The sequence below is a fragment of the Bubalus kerabau genome, chromosome 22, assembly GCF_029407905.1.
Source record: "Bubalus kerabau isolate K-KA32 ecotype Philippines breed swamp buffalo chromosome 22, PCC_UOA_SB_1v2, whole genome shotgun sequence".
Lineage (NCBI taxonomy): Eukaryota > Metazoa > Chordata > Mammalia > Artiodactyla > Bovidae > Bubalus > Bubalus kerabau.
Window position 1 is genome coordinate 44,650,482 of NC_073645.1, and position 25,330 is coordinate 44,675,811.

Consider the following 25,330-nt stretch of genomic DNA (forward strand, 5'->3'; position numbering starts at 1 on the left):
TTTGACAAGCTGTTTTACGTCCCTAAGCCTTGGGTTTCCCTTCCATAAAGTAGACTGTGTAATAATCTGACACTGTAATAATCTGATAAAGGATATCCTGAGGATAAAACGAGGCACTGCGGGTAGCACAGTTAGCTCAATGCTGGGAAGGCTGTAATTGCCAAGAGATAAGAGCATCTTATCTCCCTCCCTACACGTCCCCTCCTCTCGCCTCCTTCTCTTTCTTTCCTCTTCCTCCCTCTCTGCTTTATCCTTAGCTTCATTTTTTTTCCTTATCTTCTTTTTCTTTCATCCTTGTTCTTTTCCTTTAGCCTACGACCACATTTCCTCCCGAACCTAAAAGAATTTGCCTCCTAAATTACCTGCCACCACATCTCCCGCATTCAGCCTCAAACCAAAGCTTTTAATGCACAGTTAGGGTGGACAGTATAGGAACCAGAGAAACACAGCAAAGATAAAAACACACCATGTCCTATCACCTGAGATTGGCTTTATTAAAATACATATTTCTTTCCAATTACATGCGTATGGAAGTGATATCATTCCCCGCTCCCCACGCCCCCCCCCTTCCCCCCACCGAGTGGCATGCCAAATCTAGTTCCCTGACCAGGAATCAAATCCATGTCCCCTGCAGTGGAGGCTCAGAGTCTTAACCACTTGACAGCCAGGGAAGTCCCTAAAGGATAGCATTTAACATACAGTTTTTCTATAGTTTGTATTCTGAACATTTTAACATGCATTCATGATTTTGGGAGATTTAAGTTTTCTTTTTCAAGTTTTATTCTTTTTAAAAAATTTTCGCTTTATTGAGGTATGAATGGCCAAGAAATGTACAGGATATTTAAAGAGCACCTTGTGGTGATTTGATATGCGTATGCGTGGTGGAAAGATTCTCCCTCATCTAGTTGAGAACATAGCCATCACCTCCATGTCTATTTTTATTTTGGTGAGAACGTTTAAGTTCTACTCCCTTAGCAAATTTCAGATGTATAATAGATGCAGTTTTATCAACTGTAGTCCTCATGTTTTACATTAGATCCTAAGATCTTATTCATCACCTGGCTGAAAGTTTGTACCCTTTTACTAACCTCTTCCTATTTCTACCACCCCTTTTCCTATTCTTTCTGTAATTATAATGGATAATACTGTGAAGATCATGTTTGTTCACGCATCTTTGTCCACATTAAGTAAATTATGATTTCCTTTGGCTAGATTCTTAGATGTGGAATTACTGAGTCAAAGAGTTGATTATTTTAAGACTTTAAAGCATACTGTTACATTTTTTCTAGCAATCTACCAATTCTTTCTCCAATAGTAAAAAAGGAGAATGCAATCTTCTACAACTTTGCTGAATCTGAATATTACCATTCAAAACTCTTGGCTGAATTGTTGGATAAAAATTGATGTAGTTATTTTAATTTGCATTTCTTTGCTTTATAGTGAAGGTAAAAAATTTTAAGTCATTTAAATCCCTTTACTTGAACTGTCTGTTTTTATCCTCTATTTTTTTGTGTGAAAGTTAGTATCATCTTTGTTGGTTTATAGAAACTCTCTCTGTTTGTCCATTATATTGAACAAACTCTCTCCACTTTGTCCATTATATTGATGACAAATATTTTCCCAATTTGTTATTTGCCTTTAAATTTTGATTTCCTTCTGCACAAATATTTTAACATAATTCAATTTATTGCTATTTTTCTTTGTAATTTCCTGTTGATTTAAAATCTAGACATTTCACAAAAATCAAATAAACATTTAATTAGTTTCCTGTTTTCATTTGTTTAATAAAATCCTGTTCTTTGGTTTTGAAAATTATTTTGCCTTCTGGTGTGAAGTAAATATCTAAAATGATTCTAAAATAATTTAAATGTTAAATTTTGCTTTAATTTTTATAGCTTTATTTTGAATATTTTGGAGCTAATCATAATTTTTTGAATGCTGACAACATGGCAAACACTATATTAATTAAGCATCTGATACAGTTTTCTAACTTTGTCTTCACAATAACCTTGTGAAGTAGGTTAGTATAACTATCTTTTTACAGATGAAGAAACTAGGACTGAGTGAGAATAAATGGCTTGCCCAAGTTTAGAGACCAAATAAACAGCAGAGCTAGAATTTGAACTCAAGGTTCCTGTCTCCCAGGTGCATAGGTGGCCAAGACCCCCAGTCCCAAACCCACATTGTCCCTTCCCTCTCCCCATCAGTATTTTTTTTTTCTTTTTCAAGAACTTGTCAGTCATTTCTAGCCTATTTATTTTTCTTGATAAACTTCAAAATTGTTTTTTAAAGACCAATCCAAGAGAAACTTTTTGATGGAAATGATATCAAACCTATGAATTAGTTTAGAACGACTGATAGCCCTATATTCAGTCCTTCCATCCGGAAACCCGATTCATCTCTTCATCTGAGGAGACAGCCAAGAAGCTTTACACAGAGTTGGTAGTTTCATTCTTCTGGGTTGCTCCTCAAGGGAAGTTTATTTATAGTGTTTTACTTCCTTGGAGCCTGTTTTCATCCACATCTTCCCCTCTGCCTGGTGCACGTCTGCTCAGAAGTCCTGGTTCCATTCCGTGAGTTCTTCTTCTGGACTCCCGACATCCCGCAGTCGGAGCTCTCAGTTCCCTGTCCTCTAACTGTTTGTCTCTAAGTTTCGTCCACTAGAGCCAATTTCCAGAGGCAGCACTGTGTCATCTCAACATTCCCCTGCCTGCTGGGTCAGGCATCCAGCTGTTGTTGTTTTCAGTCGCTAAGTTATGTCCAACTCTTTGCCACCCCTTGGACTGCAGTGAGCCAGGCTCCTCAGTCCTCCACTATCTCCCAGAGTTTTCGCAGATTCATGTTCATTGAATCAGGGATGCCATCTAACCATCTCATCCTCTGCTGCCCCCTTCTCCTCCTGCCTTCAGTCTTTCCCAGCATCAGGGTCTTTTCCAATAGTCAGCTCTTTGTATCAGGTGACCAAAATATTGGAGCATCAGTCCTTCAATGAATATTCAGGGCTGATCTCCTTTAGGATTGACTGGTTTGTTTTCTTTGAAGTCCAGGGGATTCTCAGGAGTCTTCTCCAGCACCACAATTCAAAAGCATCAGTTCTTCAGCGCTCAGTCTTCTGTATGGTCCAACTCTCACATCTGTACACAACTACTGGAAAAACCATAGCTTTGACTCTGTGGACCTTTGTGTGCAAAGTGATGTCTCTGCCTTTTAACCTGCTGTCCAGGTTTGCCTTTCCTTCCGAGGAGCAAACGTCTTTCAATTTCACAGCTGCAGTCACCATCTGCAGTGACTTTGGAGCCCAAGAAAATAAAATCTGTCACTGCTTTCACTTTTGCCCCTTCTATTTGCCGTGAAGTGATGGGACTGGATGCCATGATCTTAGTTTTTTTAATGCAGAGTTTCAAGCCAGCTGTTTTACTCTTCTCTTTCACCCTCATCAACAGCCCGTTGTTCCTCTTCACTTCCTGCAAGGAGTGTGATTGTTGAATACATTATTCCCCACCACTCTGTCAAAACACTTGCTGCACAGTAGACAGTGGTTTTCAAACCTTAGTGTGTGTCAGAATCACCTGGAATGGATACATATTGTTGGGCATCACCTCAACGGTAAATTCTTAAGTCTGGGGGAGGCCTAAGAATTTGCATTTTTTAAAAACAAATTCCCAGGTGCTGGTTGGTGCTGAAGATTCATGGAACCATTTTAAGAGCCATTGTTCTAAAAGAACCCTTTTCTAATGTGACTGGGTCAGGCAGTTGTTTTTTTCCTTCAAAAATATTGTTTAAAATAAAAAATATGATAGATACACATTTAAAATGTTTCCTTTTATCTTAAAACTTATAAACACACTTTGACTTGCCAATTTGTTGCTGTAGGCTTCTCTCTCAGCAGGGTCTTCTGCAGTTCTGCAGCACCTTTCTTGCATAAATTGCTCCCATTTGGCATATCTATAACTTTTCATTTTTAGTCTCTCTAAAGTAGAGTGTGAAATGAAAGACCTTTGCAAAGCAGCCTCCTAGGTGGCTCAGTGGTACAGAATCTGCCTGGCAACATAGGAGATGAGAGTTTGATCTCTGGCTCAGGAAGATCCCCTGGAGTAGGAAATGGCAACCCACTCCAGTATTCTTACCTGGGAAATCCCACAGGCACAGGAGCTTGGCAAGGTACAGTCCATGAGGTTGCAAAAGTGCGGGATATGACTGAGTGACTGAATGAACAAAGAGGGTATAAGTTCAATTGCTTTAAATATATTTCTCCTTTTTGCTGCCCAATCCACTCAATTTCTTTTTAGCACCTTCATTTTATTTCCAAAGCATTCAGCCTTATTTTTTTGAAGGACATCTTTCTATTTGTACCATAGTTGATCAATTTACTTAATATTTATTTTAGTGTCAAGTACAATCAACATGAACAGGTTCAGGACTCATGTCTGTCATTCACTGATCACACAACTTGGTTGGAATGCACGTTGCCAAGTGTACTGGAAATTAGCCCGCTAGTGCTAGCGGTCAGTAGGCTTACAGAAATGACGGAGAGCTCAGTGGGTCTGGCTCGGGGCTTAGTTACCTAAAGGACAGTTCAAACAACTTTTTGTCTACTGCCCCTGCTGGGATGCCTTCCATCTAGTGAGTGCTAAGTCACTTCAGTTATGTCTGACTCTTTGGGATCTCCCATGGAGAGCCTGCCAGGCTCCTCTGCCTATGGGATTTCCCTGGCAAGAATACTGGAGAGTAGCCAGATATTGTAAATAAAAATATAATACATCCAGCTAAATTCAAATTTTAGATAAAAATTTTAAGTATACATATATTCCATGTAATATTTTGAACATACTTACATTAAAGAAGAATTCATTGTTTATCTGAAATTCAAATTTTACTGGGCATTCTGAGTTTCATCTGGCAACTTAACAACTTTCACCCTGTTCTTTCTTGATATATATCTATGCCTTCTTCTAAGCCTTGTTGAAACATCCTGTCTTCTCTGGAGTCCTCCTGCCCTTCTTCCAAGCCCAGGAATTGCTTCTTTTGAGATTTCCATTTCCCCTCCACTGTGTTTCTCATTGGCCAAAATGGAGAATTACTGGTTAGCAAGTCTGGCTGCCAGGGGCTTCCCAGGTGGCTCAGTGGTAAAGAACCTGCCTACCTATGCAGGAGATGCAGGAGACACGGGTTCAATCCCTGGGTCAGGAAGACTCCCTGGAGGAGGGCATGGCAACCCACTCCAATATTCTTGCCTGGGAAATCCCATGGACCAAGGGGCCTGGCGGGCTACAGTCCATGGGGTCACAAAGAATTGGACACGACTGAGCAACTGATCATGCTCATGAAGTCTGGCTGCCATTGGCCTCTGAGCTCCAGAGGACTACATCTTACCTTCAGTGATGGGTCCCTCTCCTCCGTGCCCCTTGTGTGGCAGAGACAGGTCCATATTCCCTGAGTGAATCAATGAATTAATGAATGATGGGTCCAGCTACCCTCCGAAGCAAAAAGCAATGCAACTCCCTCTGCTGCTCGAATTAGCTAATGGGAGGGAGGGTAGGTCTGGCTTTAACGTTTGTTTTTGGAAGAGCTCTCATCTGGCTGTTTTTCTTTGTAGTTCCAGCAACATCAGCAACGAGACACACCACAGAAAGTGCTTTCTGGGAGTTACTCAGCTCTGGTAAGTCTACCTGAACTCCAGATAGGCTGGGCGATTGTGGTGCCCAAGGCCACCCCCAAGGACTCAGGAGGGACTGCCACAGAGAATTCTGCTGGGTTTTAGATGTGGGACAGGAAGGGTTTCCTCTGATGGGGTCCACCTAGACCCTTAGCTCCTTCCTTGTGAGGTTCCATACTGACCATGAGATCGGCCCCCAGGCTCCATCCCAGTGTCTGTCCGATCACACTCCTTTCCTAAGGTCTCTGGCCCCCAGGCGGCCCCACTGTGTGTCCAGCAGGGCGGCAGGGGCAGTGGTGGGGCAGCGTATCTAGTTGAGCCTCTCCAGTGAGAATCACATTTCTCTTCTCTAGAACTGCTAACAAGTCTTGGGGGAATAAGGAACACCCTGGCCTCAGTCAGTGCTTTAAGTGCTAACTGCTTCTGCTCCCTAATTCCTCTTTTATGGCAGTCCTGCCCAAAAGCACAGACTATGATTTGAGCCAAATACAAATAATACAATTGGTAAATATATATACACTGGAAGGTAGAACAGCAAAATGGTTAAGAGCAACCATCTGAGTACAGGTCCGGCTGTCACTTACTGGTCAGTTGGTCTGGGTCACCTACTCAAGCCAGCTTCCCTATGGGGTTCTATGAGGATGAGCTGAGATGACGCTTGTAAAATTCTTGAGTATGATGTAGAACTCTGGAGTATGACTCCAGGTTCCCAGGCTAGAAAATGTTCAACATCATCTGCCATGATTAAGCTTTTAAAAATGGGCCTCCTTGGGTGTGTGCAAGGAAGAAGAGCTGGCATAAGTGTAGACTTCCTTTTTAAAAAACAAACAAACAAACAAGTCTTTGTGTACTTTCACCCTGCAGGCATTTTGGAAGCAAGCTTAGATCTCTCATTGCACTAGATCTGTAATTGAGAGTCAACTATAAAAAAAACAATGGCTCAAAGGTGGATTTCTTGGTTAGGGTCCTTATGCATGAAACATGCACATGTCTGATTTTTCTTTTATTCTTTTATAGTTTCTGAGTCAGATTCTCCCAGAACACATGGTAAGTATTTTGAAAATGGTATGGTGTATTTGGTTTAAAGTTTATCATTCTATACAGCTATTTATATCTGAAGAATACACACAGCCTCTCTGGAATTTAGTGAATGGTATGAGGATTGGGTAATAATGTGATTTGCGTTCTTCATGGAAATACAAAGGCAATAGAAACTTCTTTCAGCTGCAGCACAAATGGACTGTGGTTACACATTTAGTTTTTTCTTTGATTTTGTTTTGCCTTCACCTCAAACTTCAGTGCACATCAGAATCAACTAGGGTATTTGGTTGAATGCAGGTCCTTAGAATTCACCTCCCCACCCCAGACACTTGGATTTGGGTCGTCTGGGGTGGGACTTGGGAATCTGAATTTTTATGTAACCGAAAATAAAGATGGTCTGCAGACCCCATTTTGAGCAAGCCTGCTACATGGCCCAGGACTGAATTAAGCTTTCATGTTTGCAATGTACTTATGAGATTTGACTAAGAATTTCCAAAGCAAGTGACAGGAGATCTATGCATATATTTTAAGTGCTACCTTTTTAAACTTATTTTTTCTTAATGTCTACATTCTGCTTAATGTCAAGTAAATGCAGCTTTTAAACATTTTCCCAAATGGTTATTGGGTACATCGTAAGTCTGGCTTGTTGATGTAAAGACTTTTCCATAAGAGAGTTGCTAACATTGAACTTTCACACATCTTTCACAATGGGTTCAACATCAATGCCACCTCATCCGCCAAGAGCTAGTCCTACCAGGATCCTTCTAAACAGGACAGGCCCCTGTAGCGACTTAGGGTTTTATGGAAAGAAAGACAGTAATCTCTGAGCACACAGTTACAAGTACAGCTGTGATGGGTGCTGGGGAGAGATGTCCTTGGCAAGAGGCCTGTGCTCAAGCCATCAGAGAGAGCCACCCCGTGGAAGTCACAGGTAAACAGAGGTATAGGGCTGGTGTAAGAGTTGGCCAGACAGAGGAGGAAGGAAGAGCATTTTTCTGTTATTCCTGGCAGCCAGGAACTCGAGGGAACAGATATAGACTTAGGCTGACTTAGTCACCCTACCCTCACCCCTACCCTAATATTTTATCTAAGCATCACAGTTTCCTGATGGGGGCTTATTTCTAAGTTCCATTTCCCAAACTGTGCCTTTGACATATTTTCTGAAGCTCTAGGAAGAAAAAAAAGACTTCTGATCAATGGAGTTCAGAAGTGTCAGCTGCCATTAGCGGTAGAACAGCGTTCGTCTCTGGGGGCAAAAGAATGCAGAGCAGGCAGGTGGGCGGCTGCCATTCAGATGCAGTTCTTATTTGCCTTCTAAGTCCTTGTCTAAATCTGCATGGAGACGATGGAGGCGAATCCAGAGGAGGATCCGTGAACACATTTCCGGGATGCTAATCCTTGGTCACGTCTTGAATTGTTGTTACAGCCTCCTTTTTGTGCCATCCTGTCCCTCTCTACCATCCCCTTAGGCTGGACATCCTCCGCTTAGTCCATGGAGAGGGCTCAGACAAGGTTCTCATCCACAAAATCCTCAGACTTGGAGATCGATGCAGTCTGCTCAGCAGAAAAGATAGTACTCAGGAGAATGAAATAAGCTGGGTGATTTCTGAGCATAGATCGCATGGGACTGTTAATTAGTGTTAGGGGGCATGGTAAACAGACACGTACTTTATTACATCTAAAGCTACTGAATGCCCCATAGAAGTTCAAAACAAACGACCCATTTGTTTTGAAGTTCTATTACAAAACCCCAAACGCTTTTAGCAAGAATGCCGCAGGCTCACAAGCTCAAGACTGAATCACCGCGCCCCCTGGCGTGATTGTAAGGTGGACCTCAAGCCCTTTGCTGTGACCGCGTGTCATTTACAAACAGCAGAACCGACTAAGATGAATCTGTATTTCTTTCTAGATCAGGGGAATTTCCAGACTATAAATGATGGTAAGACATTTTTTCTTTACTTGCCTTCCCTGGAGCTTTGCTTGTTGGCTGGATCGGCCAGGGATGCGGCGAACTGAGGTTGAGTGCAGCCTTGGCCACAGGACAAGGGCCTGGCATTTAGAATGCAAGGATGGAGCAGGAGGAGTCCAGGGGTGCCAAGACCCTTGGTGTGTCCTAGACACACACCCAACAAGTCCCCTGTGTCCTTCCTCTCCCTTCGTCTCTCTCAGTCAGTCAGTTCAGTCACTCAGTTGTGTCCGACGCTTTGCGACCCCATGGACTGCAGCACGCCAAGCCTCTCTCCATCACCAACTCCCAGAGTTTACTCAAACTCAAGTCCATTGAGTCGGTGATGCCATCCAATCATCTCATTCTCTGTCGGCCCCTTCTCCTCCTGCCTTCGATCTTTCCCAGCATCAGAGTCTGTTCAAATGAGTCAGCTCTCCGCATCAGGTAGCCAAAATATTGGAGTTTCAGCTTCAGCATCAGTTCTTCTGATGAATATTCAGGACTGATTTTCTTTAGGATGGACTGGTTGGATCTCCTTGCAGTCCAAGGGACTCTCAAGAGTCTTCTCCAACACCACAGTTCAAAAGCATCAATTCTTCGGCGCTCAGCTTTATTCTCTCTACCTGTCAGTTATTCATTGCATGAGATTAGCTTCAGCTTGGAGTCAGGAGGTGGTGGGAAAGGGGTAGAATCAGTGCCTCTTCTTGCCATGAATGCCAGTTCTATCGAACACAGTTAATATCTCCCAAGGACTTGCTTTGTACCCTGCACAAAATTATTTTCTTACAAAGAATGAGTTAATATATTTTTTTAAAAAAAAGCATTTCAAAGACTGGCTGGCACAGAATAAGTGCTCAACTAGTGCACATAGAAAGTGTACTGTCATGAAATCTTCCCAACAGCACTTTGAGGTGAGTAGGATAATTAACTTTGTGCAGATGGGGGAACCAGGGCATCGTTAGGTATCTTGTCAAGTTCTATGTCTCAGGTCACGTGGTGGGCCAGTGGCTGGGCAGGGATTTGAACCCAGAACAGGTCTCTTTGTCTCTGTCCACGATTCTTTCTAAATGGATCCTCCCTCCTCCTTCTCCACAGTGAGCATATACACCCTTTGTGCCAACTTTGGTACATTAGCATCTTTCATGTGCTCACTTAGGGCGGCTGACCCTGCTATTGGGTCCTGGCTGCATTGAGGCCAATCCCTGCCCTTTCAGAGCATGCCCTGAGGGTCCAGGAATGACCTAGGAGGGACTTGAGGGGCAGGTTTCTGGTGATTGACCTCCAGGAGAAAGGCACAGGTGAAAGCTGGATTTCTGCAGGGACCACTCACAGAAATGATCAGAAGAGGGCAGTAGCTGGAGCTAAAAAAACCCCAGACTGCACCTTGGGAAAAGCCTACAGGCCATCCAATTGACTATTCCTGCTTCCCAGATGGCGCAGTGATAAAGAATCCATCTGCTAATGCAGGAGACACGGGTTCGATCCCTAGGTCGGGAAGATCCCCTGGAGTAGGAAATGGTGACCCACTCCAATATTCTTGCCTGGAAGATTCCATGGACAGAGGAGCCTGGTGGGCTACAGTCCACAGGGTCGCAAAGAGTCAGACACGACTGAGCACACACACACTCAGAGCAACCTGTGGCATTTACTATTGGGCTGCTGTGTGTACATACATGTCACTAAGCACAGGATGTGGCTGTGAAATCCAGTCACTACCTGAGAATGTGTGCCCCAAGAGAGCATTTCTGTTTAAGCAGTCACGTTGCAGCAGGTATCTTGGCTTTGGAGATGCATCTTTGGGAACATCTTTCCTCCTAGTTGGGGCCACCCTCGGGAATATCTCAGTGACAGTAGATGTCGTCATCTCGGAGTATGTTTGCGCCATAGAAATAGGCAAATGGTATTTGAAGTTTGCGTGCATGTTCGGTTGCTTCAGTTGTATCCGACTCTTTGCGACCCCAAGGACTATAGCACACCAGGGTCCTCTCTCCATGGGATTCTCCAGGCAAGAATACTGGAGTGAGTTGCCATGCCCTCTTCCAGGGAATCTTCACAACCCAGGGATCGAACCCAGGTCTCCTGCATCTCCTGCATTGCAGGCACACTCTTTACTGCTGAGCCACCAGGGAAGCCCATTTCAAGTTAGTCTTGTGAATAGATTTGAGCCATTCATCCACAGGGTGATTTTTTTGAATGGAGATTGTGGAAGCATAGGAGGTGGTAACAGGAACCAAGAATGTCCCTGGTGACCTCCAACATTGAATGAGGGCTGGCAAAGAGACAGATTTGCCTTCTGCTTCAGGAGGAACACAGCCTTGGGGCAGTGGGCAGGGCTTCTGGATCTTTGCCTCCAGCCCCATTTCCGAGCTAAGCTTGAGGGCCAGTCCTCCCTGGAGGAGAACCACAACCCAATGACCTTTCCTTCTCTCCACTCTGCAGTTATATTTGCCACGGAGGAACTCTCAACAGTGAACCCAATAGAAGGTAACGTTTGTTATGTGGGATCCTTGTGGGTTCATTCCCCCGCTGCACCTGGAGGTCTATATCTGGTCCAGAAGAGGTGCAGAAGGCATAAGGGATGGGGGTGCTTAGCTCTCAAAGGGGGAGGGCCCCTGAACAAGGCCTCACTGAATGGGTGTCTCTTCCACGGACCTTGACTCTGAGATAGGGGAGGGATCAACCTGCAGAGACATCTCTAAGGAGATCCAAGATGGAGCTTGGTTTTCTGTCTCTAAGAGAGTCCTGTTCCCCGTGCTCCATGCCCACCATGTTATCCTCACTGATACATGCTGACCTCAGGTCAGGCTAGGATTCAAGGTCACTGGCTACAGAGCCTGGAGAGGCAATTGAAATCTGTTGCCAGCTTGTCTGGGCTCTACCTGAGTCCATATGGGGCCTCATTGATTTTTGTTCACTCTACAGGAACCATGGTCCTTAAGCCTGGGGTGCAGAGGTCCTGTAACCCACCCTGGGGGCCCCTCCAGTAGGAGAGCTGAGAGTTACAGCCAGGAGAGTCTGAGGTCCTGGTAGCCTGGGCTGGGGGAAGAAAGTCTCTGTTTATTTCCCTGTGATGAAGGTTAACTCACAGCCATGTTCAAAGGTGACCCCCAGCCCAGGGAACTGAGGCCATTTGTTGTTGTTTACTCACTTAGTCGTGTCAGACTCTTTGCAAGCCAATGGACAGCAGCACGCCAGGCTTCCCTGTCCTTCACCATCTCCCCGAGCTTGCTCAAACTCATGTCCATTGAGTGATGCCATCCAACCATCTCATCCTCTGTTGACCCCTTCTCGTCCTCTCCTCAATCTTTCACAGCATCAGGGTCTTTTCCAATGAGGCAGTTCTTTCCATTAGGTGGCCAAAGTACTGGAGTTTCAGCTTCAGCATTGGTCCTTCCAGTCAATATTCAGGGTTGATTTCCTTTAGGATGGACTGCTTTGATCTAAAGCCATTAGAAGTCCCCTGAGTCTGGAACCTGCCTTAGGCCTGTGACCTAAAGAGAAACATGAAGTGGTTCCCTGTGCTGCCCTCTAGGGACCGAATCGGGTTTGGCCCTGAGGCTGGTGAACGGAGGTGACAGGTGTCAGGGCCGGGTGGAGGTCCTGTACCGAGGCTCCTGGGGCACCGTGTGTGACGACAGCTGGGACACCAACGACGCCAACGTGGTCTGCAGGCAGCTGGGCTGTGGCTCGGCCATTTCAGCCCCAGGAGGTGCCCGGTTCGGTCAGGGCTCAGGGCCCATTGTCCTGGATGACGTGGGCTGCTCAGGCTATGAGACCTACCTGTGGAGCTGCTCCCACAGCCCCTGGAACACACACAATTGTGGACACAGCGAGGATGCCAGCGTCATCTGCTCAGGTGGGTCTCAAATAAGCTGGGTGCCCTTCTCTGGAGGTGGTTTCTTGCTCACATTCTGATCCCCTCGAGAAGCACTCTCTACATTTCCCTTTCCCTTGAAATCCTCCCAGTGCTTTGCTTATTCAGTATATTAGCTTTTGTCTGGCCCCTGGGTATGTAGATGGGAATTAGAACAACAACAACAAAAAAACAAACGGAAAGTGACATTAAGCCTTTTGCTCCATGCCCCAGTGCAAACCAGAGGCAAAAGAGCGCAGGTCTGCCAGGAGGTCTCTGAGCAGAGGGCATGGGCTGGGGCTGCTGGCGACCCCTCTTCTGCCTCCTGAGTCCTGGACCTTAGAAATTGGGCAGCACGGTCTGGGCACCCAGACTGCCGTGATCAGGGCAGTGACCCCTGTGTGACCTGCCAGGCACCACTTTGTCATCCCCTAAGGTTGAGCCTGACAGATCACACACAGGACTTGACCTGGAGCTGGAGATCTGTCTCACTGCCTCAGTGGATCCATAAAAGCTGTGAGCCTGACAATTGGCTCCGGGTCCACTGTGTCATCAACACAAAGTCAATCACCTTTTTGTTGGAAATAAGAGATGCTGGTCTGCTGGGACCTCTCAGGAGGAGCATCTTTGGAGGGTTGAGGATGGCAGAGGCCCCGCCCTCCATGGCAGAGCAGGTGCATGCACTGACCCCTCACCTGGTCTGCATCTTAGCATCACCCCTTTGCCCCCATGGAGCCCGTTCTGTGCAATGTGTCTGACCTCCCTTCTCTTCGCTCCAGGTGCCCAGACCCAGTCCACGGTTGTGCCAGGTGAGTCCTGCTGCCTCTTGACTCCGGGATGTCCCCTCCCCTACATTCACTCCCAGGGCCCCCATCCAGCAGCCCCAGGAGGCGACTGTGGAGGTTTTCCACCTCTCAGTACCAGCCCTGGTCACTCTAGAGCTCGTAGACAGTTCCAGATGAGCCATAATTCAGGCATCCTCTGGACTGGCTCAAGATTTCAGGACTTCATGGCTACACAGTGTCTCCCCAGAGCTTTGGGTGACAGGGTGGTCTGTCCTGGGGTCATTTCTGCTTGAATGCATTCTCAGGACCAAGAGTTCTGTGTATGGAGAGGACAGAGCTTTCTCCTGTCCTCCACCCAAGGCTGAGTCTAGGCGTTTATATTACCAAGAAGTACCCAGTCAGCAGGACATGCTGTGGGCTGTTGCACCCTTTTAGATGAGTGTGTACCTTTGATGACATGATCTGGGCTCACAGCAAACTCTCAGGAAAGGCTTCTTCTCTCCGGACTGTGGAGCCCCTCAGATCCCACTGTCCTGATCCCAGGCATAGGAACTAGACCAACCTTGATTCTACCGACCTTCTTTGTAATCCTGCTCTGTTTCCCCTGCAGACTGGTGGTACCCCACAACTAATTATGGTAAGCATCACTTGGATACTATCAGGGTTCAGTATCTAAATCTTGGGTTAAGGCTCTGTGTTCACCACCTCATTCAACGTTGGGGATTCCCTTTACTCATCAGATCTGTGGATAACCTTCACCTATCCCTTAGAGAATGTATTCGTTTGGCTCGTTTGGCTTGCTAGTGGTAGAATTTCAGCTGACACTCACTTAAGCCGGACGAGGATCCAGTTACTTTCATGTCTAAGACGTTTAGTCATAGTTCTGTCTTCAGGTACAGCTGGATCCAGAGGTTCCAGGACTAGCTGTCTTCGCCACTTTTTATACCTCTGCTTTTTTATGTGTTTGGGCTTCACTCTAACTTTCCTTCCTGTCATGGGGGCAGGGGTCAGCCCAAGTCTACATCCCAACAGGAAGAAAGAGTCCCTTTTCTAGACCTTCCGCTGACAAGTCCTGGAGAGACTGCGAGCAGCCTGCTGGCAATAGGTGCCATTCCCCCAATCATCTCCATGTGCTCTGGTGATAGGCTGTGGTTCCGTGATTTATTTTATATCCAGGCTAAGTTTTGTATTTGAAAACAACATGGAGTTCAGTGGAAAACAAGCCTTCAGAACAATTTCGGGTCAAGTGAGGTACAGACCCAAGTCGGGTGAGCAGCAGAAAGAGGCAAATTGGGGGTGCTGGGAAGCTGTGTCTGGTTAGCTTCCCAGCCCCCCCAAGGATGCATGGGCTTCTGTCCATCTCAGGGGTCATTAGGGATGGAGGACGTGGGCACCCTCCCCCTCTGGCATCCCAAGGCTGAGCTCTGCACCTGAATTCCAGGAGTTGTGGGGAACCAATCAGAGAATGTGCATAGCTCAGCATACAGACATGGTTCCCTGACACAATCCCTGGTGGGTCAGCCATGATGGCCAGACTTCAGTCAAGAGCTCCCGATAAGGAACAAGAACTAGGCTCAGTCTCTTTCCTTGGAAGATGTCAAAATCTCACTCAGACATCAGGACTCCTTCCTTCAGGAGACAAAGAGAGTGACTTTTCCTGTCTCCTTCCAGGAACCGAATCGGGTTTGGCCCTGAGGCTGGTGAACGGAGGTGACAGGTGTCAGGGCCGGGTGGAGGTCCTGTACCGAGGCTCCTGGGGCACCGTGTGTGACGACAGCTGGGACACCAATGACGCCAACGTGGTCTGCAGGCAGCTGGGCTGTGGCTCGGCCATTTCAGCCCCAGGAGGTGCCCGGTTTGGTCAGGGCTCAGGGCCCATTGTCCTGGACGACATGGGCTGCTCAGGCTATGAGACCTACCTGTGGAGCTGCTCCCACAGCCCCTGGAACACACACAATTGTGGACACAGCGAGGATGCCAGCGTCATCTGCTCAGGTGTGTCTCAAATAAGCTGGGTGCACTTCTCTGGAGGTGGTTTCTTGCTCACATTCTGATCCCCTCGCGAAACACTCTCTACATTTCCCTTTCCCTTGAAATCCTCCCAGTGCTTTGCTTATTTAATATATTAGCTTTTGTCTGGCCCCTGGGTATGTAGATTGAGAATTACAAAAACAAAAGAAACCAAATGGAAAGTGACATTTCGCTCCATGCCCCAGTGCAAACCAGAGGCAAAAGAGTGCAGGTCTGCCAGGAGGTCTCTGAGCAGAGATCATGGGCCGGGGCTGCCAGTGGCCCCAGTTCTGCCTCCTGAGTCCTGGACTGTGGCCCCTCCAAGGAACTAGGAAGCACAGTCTGGCACCAGGACTGCTGTGAGCAGGGCAGTGGCCCCTGTGTGACCTGCCAGTCACCGCCTTGAAATTCCCTAAGGTCAAGCCTGACAGATCACACATGGGACTTGACCTAGACCTGGAGCCCTGTCTCACTGCCTCAGTGGATCCATAAAAGCTGTGAGCCCGGCAATTGACTCTGCATCCACTGTGTCATCAAGACATAGAGTCAATTACCTTGACATTGGAAATAAGAGATGCTGGTCTGTTGGAACTTCTCAGAAGGAGCCTCTTTGGAGGGTTGAGGATGGCAGAGCCCACCCCCCAGCCATGAGAGAGCAGGTGCACGCACTGACCCCTCACCTGCTCTAGATCTTAGCATCACTCCCTTTGCCCCGTGGAGCCCCTTCTGTACTATGTGTCTGACCTTCCCTCTTCCTCCCTCAGCTGCCCAGACCCAGTCCACGGTTGTGCCAGGTGAGTCCTGCTGCCTCTTGACCCCAGGATGTCCTCTCCCCAGCAGTCAGCCCCATGGTCCCCAACCAGTAGCCCCAGGAGGGAACTGAGGATGTTTTCCACCTCTCAATACCTTCCCAGGACCACAAAGACACTTCCAGATGAGCCATAAGACAGGCATCCTCTGGACTGGCTCAAGATTTTAGGACTTCGTGGCGACACAGTATCTCCCAGAGCTTGGATGACAGGGTGCTCTGTCCTGGGGTCATTTCTGCTTGAACGTATTCCTGGACCAAGAGTTATGTGTATGGAGAGGACAGAGCTTTTTCCTGTCCTCCACCCCAGATGGAGTCTAGGCGATGCTATTACCAAGAAGTACCCAGTCAGCAGGGCATGATGATGGCTCTATGGGCTGTGCCACCTCCTTAGATGAGTGTGTACCTTTGATGACGTGATCTGGGCTCACAAAAACTCTCAGAAAAGGCTTCTTCTTCCCGGACGGTGGAGCCGCTCAGATCCCACTGTCATGTCCCTGGTCATAGGAATGAGACCTACCTTGATTCTACCGACCTTCTTCGTAATCCTGCTTTGTTTCCCTTACAGATTGGTGGTATCCGACAACTGCCTATGGTAAGCTACATTAAGATCCTGCTAAATTACCAGCATGCCACACTCCAGTCCACAGACATGGATGCAGTTTTGGGGCCTTGGGTCCAGGTTCTAAGGTTACTACCTCATCTAATCTGGACGGTTGCCTTCACTTGCCAGAGTTATGGATAAGCTTTACCTACGAGTTGTGCCATATGTTACTCAGAATGCTTTTGTTTGCAAGTATTAGGATGGCCGCTCACACTCTCTTAATTTGGGCTGGTGCCACGGCCTACATATCGAGGATATTGAGCCATAAGGCAACCTTCAGGTACAGCAGGATCCAGAAGTTCCAATACTCTTTGTCCCATGCACTTTTCTGTCCTCTGCTTGGTTTTGTTTATGAGCTTCACTGTCAGGTGGCTTCCTGCCAGGGAGCAACTGTCAGCCACAAGTCTCCTGCCACAGGAGGAAAGAGTCTTTTGTTCTCGATGTTGAGCAGAAAGTCCTGGAGGAATTGTGAACAGCCTGCTGGTAATAGGTGCCTTCTCCCCAGTCATCTCCAAGTCCTCCAATGATATTCAACAATTCCAAGGTTATTTCAGGATTCAAGCTTAAAAAAAAAAGCTTCAAGCGACACTTTGTGTGTGAAAGTACCTGAATATGTGTGAGTGGGAAGTCTTAAGAATACCCTTGGGCTGATGGAGTGGGTTCCCACGTAGGGGTGAATGGCCGAACTCGGCACCTTGGTGGGAATGGGAAGCTGTGTCAGTGGTCTCCTTTGCAGAGGCTCATTCTATCCCAGAGGTCTCGGATGTAGGTTGCCTACACAGGCTGTGGGCTTCCCTCCTCAGACCTGCATGCTGAGACAGGATTCAGTGCCTGAATTGCTGAATTTGGGGATGCCATCAAGGAACCTGCAGAGCTAGTCCACAGTGCAGTCGAGGTTTCTATCACACAGCCATCGGAGATAAAGAGTGAGGAGCAAGCTCAGTCAAGTCCTTATGGACTCACTGCCTAGACCTCGGCAGCCTTTCCCTGGAAGAATTCTGAATCTCAGTCCTCAGTGTCTTTTCCTTCAGGAGAAACAGGAGGCTGACTTTTCCTGTCTCCGTCCAGGAACCGAATCGGGTTTGGCCCTGAGGCTGGTGAATGGAGAACACAGGTGTCAGGGCCGGGTGGAGGTCCTGTACCGAGGCTCCTGGGGCACCGTGTGTGACGACAGCTGGGACACCAACGACGCCAACGTGGTCTGCAGGCAGCTGGGCTGTGGCTCGGCCATTTCGGCCCCAGGAAATGCCCGGTTCGGTCAGGGCTCAGGGCCCATTGTCCTGGACGACGTGGGGTGCTCAGGGCATGAGACCTACCTGTGGAGCTGCTCCCACAGCCCCTGGAACACACACAACTGTGGACACAGTGAGGATGCCAGCGTCATCTGCTCAGGTGGGTCTCAAATAAGCTGGGTGCACGTCTCTGGAGGTGGTTTCTTGCTGACGTTCTGATCCCCTTGAGAAACACTCTCTACATTTCCATTTCCCTTGAAATCCCCTTAGTGCTTTGCTTTTTTAGTATATTAGCTTTTATCAGGCCCCTGGGCATGTAGATGGAGAATTAGAACAGAAACACACACCAAAAGTGACATTAAGCCTTTTGCTCCATGCCCCAGTGCAAACCAGGGGCAGAAGAGCACAGGTCTGCCAGGAGGTCTCTGAGCAGAGGGCATGGGCTGGGGCTGCTGGTTGCCCCGGTTCTGCCTTCTGAGTCCTGGACCGTGGCTCCTCCAAGCAACTGGGAAGCACGGTCTGGGCACCAGGTCTGCTGTGAGCAGGGCAGTGGCCCCTGTGTGACCTGCCAGGCACCACCTTGCCATCCTCTAAGGTGGAGCCTGACAGATCACACATGGGACTTGACCTGCAGCTGGCGCCCCATCTCAGTGTCTCAGTGGATCTATAAAAACTGTGGGCCTGAACGATTGGCTCCGGGTCCACTGTGTCATCAAGACACAGAGTCAATCACCTTGACTTTGGAAATAAGAGATGCTGGTCTGCTGGGACCTCTCAGGAGGAGCATCTTTGGAGGGTTGAGGATGGCAGAGGCCCCGCCCTCTATGGCAGAGCAGGTGCATGCACTGACCCCTCACCTGGTCTGCATCTTAGCATCACCCCTTTGCCCCATGGAGCCCGTTCTGTGCACTGTGTCTGACCTGCCTTCTCTCTCCCCCAGCTGCCCAGACCCATTCCACGGTTGTGCCAGGTGAGTCCTGCTGCCTCTTGACTCTGGATGTCCCCTCCCGCCAGTAACCCTCAGGGCCCCCAACCGGCAGCCCCAGGAGGGGACTGTGGAGGTTTTCCACCTCTCAGTACCTGCTCTGGTCACTCTAGAGCACATAGACGGTTCCAGATGAGCCATAATTCAGGCATCTGATGCTCTGAACTGGCTCAGTGATTTCAGACTCCCCAGAGCTTTGGGTGACAGGATGGTCTGTCCTGGGGTCATTTCTGCTTGAATCCATTCTCTGTACCAAGAGTTTTGTGTATGGAGAGGACAGAGCTTTCTCCTAGCCTCCACCCAAGGCCAAGTCTAGGTGTTTATATTACCAAGAACTACCCAGTCAGCAGGACTTGCTGATGGCTCTGTGGGCTGTGCCACCTCAGATGAGTATGTACCTTTGATGACATGATCTGGGCTCACAGCAAACTCTCAGAAAAAGCTTCTTCTCCCCAGACTGTGGAGCCCCTCAGAACCCATTATCCTGATCCCAGTCACAGGAACTAGACCAGAATTCTACGGACCTTCTTTGTAATCCTGCTCTGTTTCCCCTCCAGATTGGTGGTATCCAACAACTGACTATGGTGAGCGTCATTCAGATCCTGCTCAACTACCAGCATGCAACATCACAGTCCACAGACACGGGTGCAGTTCTTGCCTCTTGGGTCCAGGTTCTGAGGTTACTACCTCATCTAATCTGGACGGTTGCCTTCACTTGCCAGAGTTATGGATAAGCTTTACCTACGAGTTGTGCCATATGTTACTCAGAATGCTTTTGTTTGCAAGTATTAGGATGGCCGCTCACACTCTCTTAATTTGGGCTGGTGCCACGGCCTACATATCGAGGATATTGAGCCATAAGGCAACCTTCAGGTACAGCAGGATCCAGAAGTTCCAATACTCTTTGTCCCATGCACTTTTCTGTCCTCTGCTTGGTTTTGTTTATGAGCTTCACTGTCAGGTGGCTTCCTGCCAGGGGGCAACTGTCAGCCACAAGTCTCCTGCCACAGGAGGAAAGAGCCTTTTGTTCTCGATGTTGAGCAGAAAGTCCTGGAGGGATTGTGAACAGCCTGCTGGTAATAGGTGCCTTCTCCCCAGTCATCTCCAAGTCCTCCAATGATATTCAACAATTCCAAGGTTATTTCAGGATTCAAGCTTAAAAAAAAAAGCTTCAAGCGACACTTTGTGTGTGAAAGTACCTGAATACGTACTGAGTGGGAAAGTCTTCAGAATAACCTTGGGCTGATGGAGTGGATCTCATTAGGGGTGAATGGCCGATCTTGGCACCTTGGTGGGATTGGGAAGCTGTGTCAGTGGTCTCCTTTGCAGAGGCTCATTCTATGCCAGAGGTCTGGGATATAGGTTGCCCACACAGGCTGTGGGCTTCCCCTCTTCCCACCTGCATCCTGAGACAGGATTCAGTGTCTGAATTGCCGAATTTGGGAATGCCATTAAGGAACATGCAGAGCTAGTCCACAGTGCAGTCAAGGTTTCTATCACACAGCCATCAGAGATAAAGACCTGTTCAGTCAAGTCCTTATGGACTCACTGCCTAGACCTCAGCAGCCTTTCCCTGGAAGAATTCTGAATCTCAGTCCTAGTGCCTTTTCCTTCAGGAGAAACAGGAGGCTGACTTTTCCTGTCTCCGTCCAGGAACCGAATCGGGTTTGGCCCTGAGGCTGGTGAATGGAGAACACAGGTGTCAGGGCCGGGTGGAGGTCCTGTACCGAGGCTCCTGGGGCACCGTGTGTGACGACAGCTGGGACACCAATGACGCCAACGTGGTCTGCAGGCAGCTGGGCTGTGGCTCGGCCATTTCAGCCCCAGGAGGTGCCCGGTTCGGTCAGGGCTCAGGGCCCATTGTCCTGGACGACGTGGGCTGCTCAGGGCATGAGACCTACCTGTGGAGCTGCTCCCACAGCCCCTGGAACACACACAACTGTGGACACAGCGAGGATGCCAGCGTCATCTGCTCAGGTGGGTCTCAAATAAGCTGGGTGCCCTTCTCTGGAGGTGGTTTTTTGCTTACATTCTGATCCCCTTGCAAAGCACTCTCTACATTTCCCTTTCCCTTGAAATCCTCTTAGTGCTTTGCTTATTCAGTATATTAGCTTTTGTCTGACCCCTGGGCATGTAGATTGAGAATTACAAAAACGAAAGAAACCAAACGGAAAGTGACATTTCGCTCCACGCCCCAGTGCAAACCAGAAGCAAAGAGCGCATGTCTGCCAGGAGTTCTCTGAGCAGAGATCATGGGCTGGGGCTGCCAGTGGCCCCGGTTCTGCCCCCTGAGCCCTGGACCATGGCCCCTGCAAGGAACCGGGAAGCACGGTCTAGACACCAGAACTGCTGTGAGCAGGGCAGTGGCCCCTGTGTGACCTGCCAGGCACCGCCTCGTCATCCCCTAAGGTCGAGCCTGAGAGATCACACACGGGACTTGAACTGGAGCTGGGACCCTGTCTCACTCCTCAGTGGATCCATAAAAGCTGTGAGCCCGGCAACTGACTCTGGATCCCCTGTGTCATCAAGACACAGAGTCAATCACCTTGACTTTGGAAATAAGGATTGCTAGTCTGCCGGGACCTCTCAGCAGAGCATCTTTGGAGGGTTGAGGATGGCAGAGGCCCCGCTCTCCATGGCAGAGCAGGTGCACGCACTGACCCCTCACCTGGTCTGCATCTTAGTATCACCCCCATTACGCCTGTGGAGCCCCTTCTGTACTATGTGTCTGACCTGCCCTCTTTCTCTCTTTCCCAGCTGCCCAGACCCAGCCCACGGTTGTGCCAGGTGAGTCCTGCTGCCTCTTGACCCCAGGATGTCCTCTCCCCAGCAGTCAGCCCCATGGCCCCCAGCCAGCAGCCCCAGGAGGCAACTGAGGAGGTTTTCTACCTCTCAGTACCTGCCCTGGTCACTCTAGAGCACGTAAATGGTTCCAGATGAGCCATAAGACAGGCATCCTCTGGACTGGCTCAAGATTTCAGGACTTCGTGGCTACACAGTGTCTCCCAGAGCTTGGGTGACAGGGTGGTCTGTCCTGGGGTCATTTCTGCTTGAACGTATTCTCAGGACCGAGAGTTCTGTGTATGGAGAGGACAGAGCTTTTTCCTGTCCTCCACCCCAGGTGGAGTCTAGGTGATGCTATCACCAAGAAGTACCCAGTCAGCAGGGCATGCTGACGGCTCTATGTGCTGTGCCACCTCATTAGATGAGTGTGTGCCTTTGATGACATGATCTGGGCTCACAGCAAACTCTCAGAAAAGGCTTCTTCTCCCCAGACCGTGGAGTCCCTCAGATCCCACTGTCCTGTTCCTGGTCATAGGAACGAGACCTACCTTGATTCTACTGAGCTTCATTGTAATCCTGCTGTTTCCCCTCCAGAATGGTGGTATCCGACAACTAGTTATGGTAGGCGTCACTTGGATGCTGCCGAACTCTCAGGGTTCAGTGTCTAAATCTTGGCTTAAAGCTCTGTGTTCGCCACCTCATTCTATGTCAGGGATTCTGTCTACTCATCAGAACTGTGGATAACCTTCTCCTACCCGTTAGAGAATGTATTAGTCAGGCTGTTTCAGTTTCCATGTGGTAAGATTTCAACTGACGCTCAAGCTGGACTAGGACCTAGTAACTTTCATGTCTAAGACATTTAGTCATAGTTCTGTCTTCAGGTACAGCTGGATCCAGAGGTTCCAGGACTATCTGGCTTAACCACTTTTCAGACCTCCGATTTTTATGTGTTTGGGCTTCACTCTAACTTTCCTTCCTGTCATGGGGGCAGGGGTCAGCTCCAAGTCTACATCCCAACAGGAAGAAAGAGCCTCTTTGTTCTAGACCTTCAGCTGACAAGTCCTGGAGAGCCTGGCAGACTCAGGTTCTGCCTCCTGAGTCCTGGACCGTGGCTCCTCCAAGGAACTGGGAAGCACGGTCTGGGCACCAGGTCTGCTGTGAGCAGGGCAGTGGCCCCTGTGTGACCTGCCAGGCACCGCCTCGTCATCCCCTAAGGCTGAGCCTGACAGATCACACACGGGACTTGACCTGGAGCTGGAGCCCTGTCTCTGCCTCAGTGGACCTATAAAAGCTGTGAGGCTGACGATTGGCTCCGGGTCCACTGTGTCATCAAGACATAGAGTCAATTACCTTGATATTGGAAATAAGAGATGCTGGTCTGTTGGGACTTCTCAGGAGGAGCCTCTTTGGAGGGTTGAGGATGGCAGAGGGCCCCCCACCCATCCATGGCAGAGCACGTGCATGGACTGACCCCTCAGCTGCTCTGAACTTAGCATCCCCCCCTTAGCCCACGTGAAGACCCTTCTGTGCACTGTGTCTGACCTGCGTTCTCTCTCCCCCAGCTACCGAGACCCAGACCACGGTTGTGCCAGGTGAGTCCTGCTGCCTTTTGACTCCAGGATGTCCCCTCCCCCACCGTCACCCCCAGGATTCAAGCTTAAAAAAAAAAAGATTCAAGCTACACTTTGTGTGTAAAAGTACCTGAATACGTACTGAGTGGAAAAGTCTTCAGAATACCCTTGGGCTGATGGAGTGGGTTCCCACATAGGGGTGAATGGCCAAACCTGGCACCCTGGTGGGAATGGGTAGCTAGTGTAAGTGGTCTCCAGCTGCAGAAGGTCATTATATCCCGGAGGTCTGGGATGTAAGCTGTGGGCTTCCCACCTGCATCCTGAGACAGGATTCAGTGCCTGAATTGCTGAGTTTGGGGATGCCATCAAGGAACCTGCAGAGCTAGTCCACAGTGCAGTCGAGGTTTCTATCACACAGCCATCGGAGATAAAGAGTGAGGACCACGCTCAGTCAAGTCCTTATGGACTCACTGCCTAGACTTCGGCAGCCTTTCCCTGGAAGAATTCTGAATCTCAGTCCTAGTGCCTTTTCCTTCAGGAGAAACAGGAGGCTTTTCCTGTCTCCTTCCAGGAACCGAATCGGGTTTGGCCCTGAGGCTGGTGAACGGAGGTGACAGGTGTCAGGGCCGGGTGGAGGTCCTGTACCGAGGCTCCTGGGGCACCGTGTGTGACGACAGCTGGGACACCAACGACGCCAACGTGGTCTGCAGGCAGCTGGGCTGTGGCTCGGCCATTTCGGCCCCAGGAGGTGCCCGGTTTGGTCAGGGCTCAGGGCCCATTGTCCTGGATGACGTGGGCTGCTCAGGCTATGAGACCTACCTGTGGAGCTGCTCCCACAGCCCCTGGAACACACACAATTGTGGACACAGCGAGGATGCCAGCGTCATCTGCTCAGGTGGGTCTCAAATAAGCTGGGTGCCCTTCTCTGGAGGTGGTTTCTTGCTCACATTCTGATCCCCTCGAGAAGCACTCTCTACATTTCCCTTTCCCTTGAAATCCTCCCAGTGCTTTGCTTATTCAGTATATTAGCTTTTGTCTGGCCCCTGGGTATGTAGATGGGAATTAGAACAACAACAACAAAAAAACAAACGGAAAGTGACATTAAGCCTTTTGCTCCATGCCCCAGTGCAAACCAGAGGCAAAAGAGCGCAGGTCTGCCAGGAGGTCTCTGAGCAGAGGGCATGGGCTGGGGCTGCTGGCGACCCCTCTTCTGCCTCCTGAGTCCTGGACCTTAGAAATTGGGCAGCACGGTCTGGGCACCCAGACTGCCGTGATCAGGGCAGTGACCCCTGTGTGACCTGCCAGGCACCACTTTGTCATCCCCTAAGGTTGAGCCTGACAGATCACACACAGGACTTGACCTGGAGCTGGAGATCTGTCTCACTGCCTCAGTGGATCCATAAAAGCTGTGAGCCTGACAATTGGCTCCGGGTCCACTGTGTCATCAACACAAAGTCAATCACCTTTTTGTTGGAAATAAGAGATGCTGGTCTGCTGGGACCTCTCAGGAGGAGCATCTTTGGAGGGTTGAGGATGGCAGAGGCCCCGCCCTCCATGGCAGAGCAGGTGCATGCACTGACCCCTCACCTGGTCTGCATCTTAGCATCACCCCTTTGCCCCCATGGAGCCCGTTCTGTGCAATGTGTCTGACCTCCCTTCTCTTCGCTCCAGGTGCCCAGACCCAGTCCACGGTTGTGCCAGGTGAGTCCTGCTGCCTCTTGACTCCGGGATGTCCCCTCCCCTACATTCACTCCCAGGGCCCCCATCCAGCAGCCCCAGGAGGCGACTGTGGAGGTTTTCCACCTCTCAGTACCAGCCCTGGTCACTCTAGAGCTCGTAGACAGTTCCAGATGAGCCATAATTCAGGCATCCTCTGGACTGGCTCAAGATTTCAGGACTTCATGGCTACACAGTGTCTCCCCAGAGCTTTGGGTGACAGGGTGGTCTGTCCTGGGGTCATTTCTGCTTGAATGCATTCTCAGGACCAAGAGTTCTGTGTATGGAGAGGACAGAGCTTTCTCCTGTCCTCCACCCAAGGCTGAGTCTAGGCGTT

General features: G+C 49.0%; 1 protein-coding gene across 1 annotated transcript in view; it reads left to right on the top strand.

The window, feature by feature from the left end:
- Nucleotides 1-8,766: 8,766 nt before the first annotated feature.
- Nucleotides 8,767-25,330, top strand: part of DMBT1 (deleted in malignant brain tumors 1) — a 45,681-nt gene continuing 29,117 nt past the window's right edge. The window contains exons 1-15 of the mRNA XM_055560327.1: nucleotides 8,767-8,803; nucleotides 11,085-11,129; nucleotides 12,178-12,501; nucleotides 13,278-13,307; nucleotides 13,894-13,920; nucleotides 14,955-15,278; nucleotides 16,058-16,087; nucleotides 16,670-16,696; nucleotides 17,774-18,097; nucleotides 18,878-18,907; nucleotides 19,480-19,506; nucleotides 20,576-20,899; nucleotides 21,680-21,709; nucleotides 23,819-24,172; nucleotides 24,949-24,978. Of these exons, the coding sequence (XP_055416302.1) occupies nucleotides 8,767-8,803; nucleotides 11,085-11,129; nucleotides 12,178-12,501; nucleotides 13,278-13,307; nucleotides 13,894-13,920; nucleotides 14,955-15,278; nucleotides 16,058-16,087; nucleotides 16,670-16,696; nucleotides 17,774-18,097; nucleotides 18,878-18,907; nucleotides 19,480-19,506; nucleotides 20,576-20,899; nucleotides 21,680-21,709; nucleotides 23,819-24,172; nucleotides 24,949-24,978 (1,963 nt within the window). The remainder of the gene's footprint in view (nucleotides 8,804-11,084; nucleotides 11,130-12,177; nucleotides 12,502-13,277; nucleotides 13,308-13,893; nucleotides 13,921-14,954; nucleotides 15,279-16,057; nucleotides 16,088-16,669; nucleotides 16,697-17,773; nucleotides 18,098-18,877; nucleotides 18,908-19,479; nucleotides 19,507-20,575; nucleotides 20,900-21,679; nucleotides 21,710-23,818; nucleotides 24,173-24,948; nucleotides 24,979-25,330) is intronic.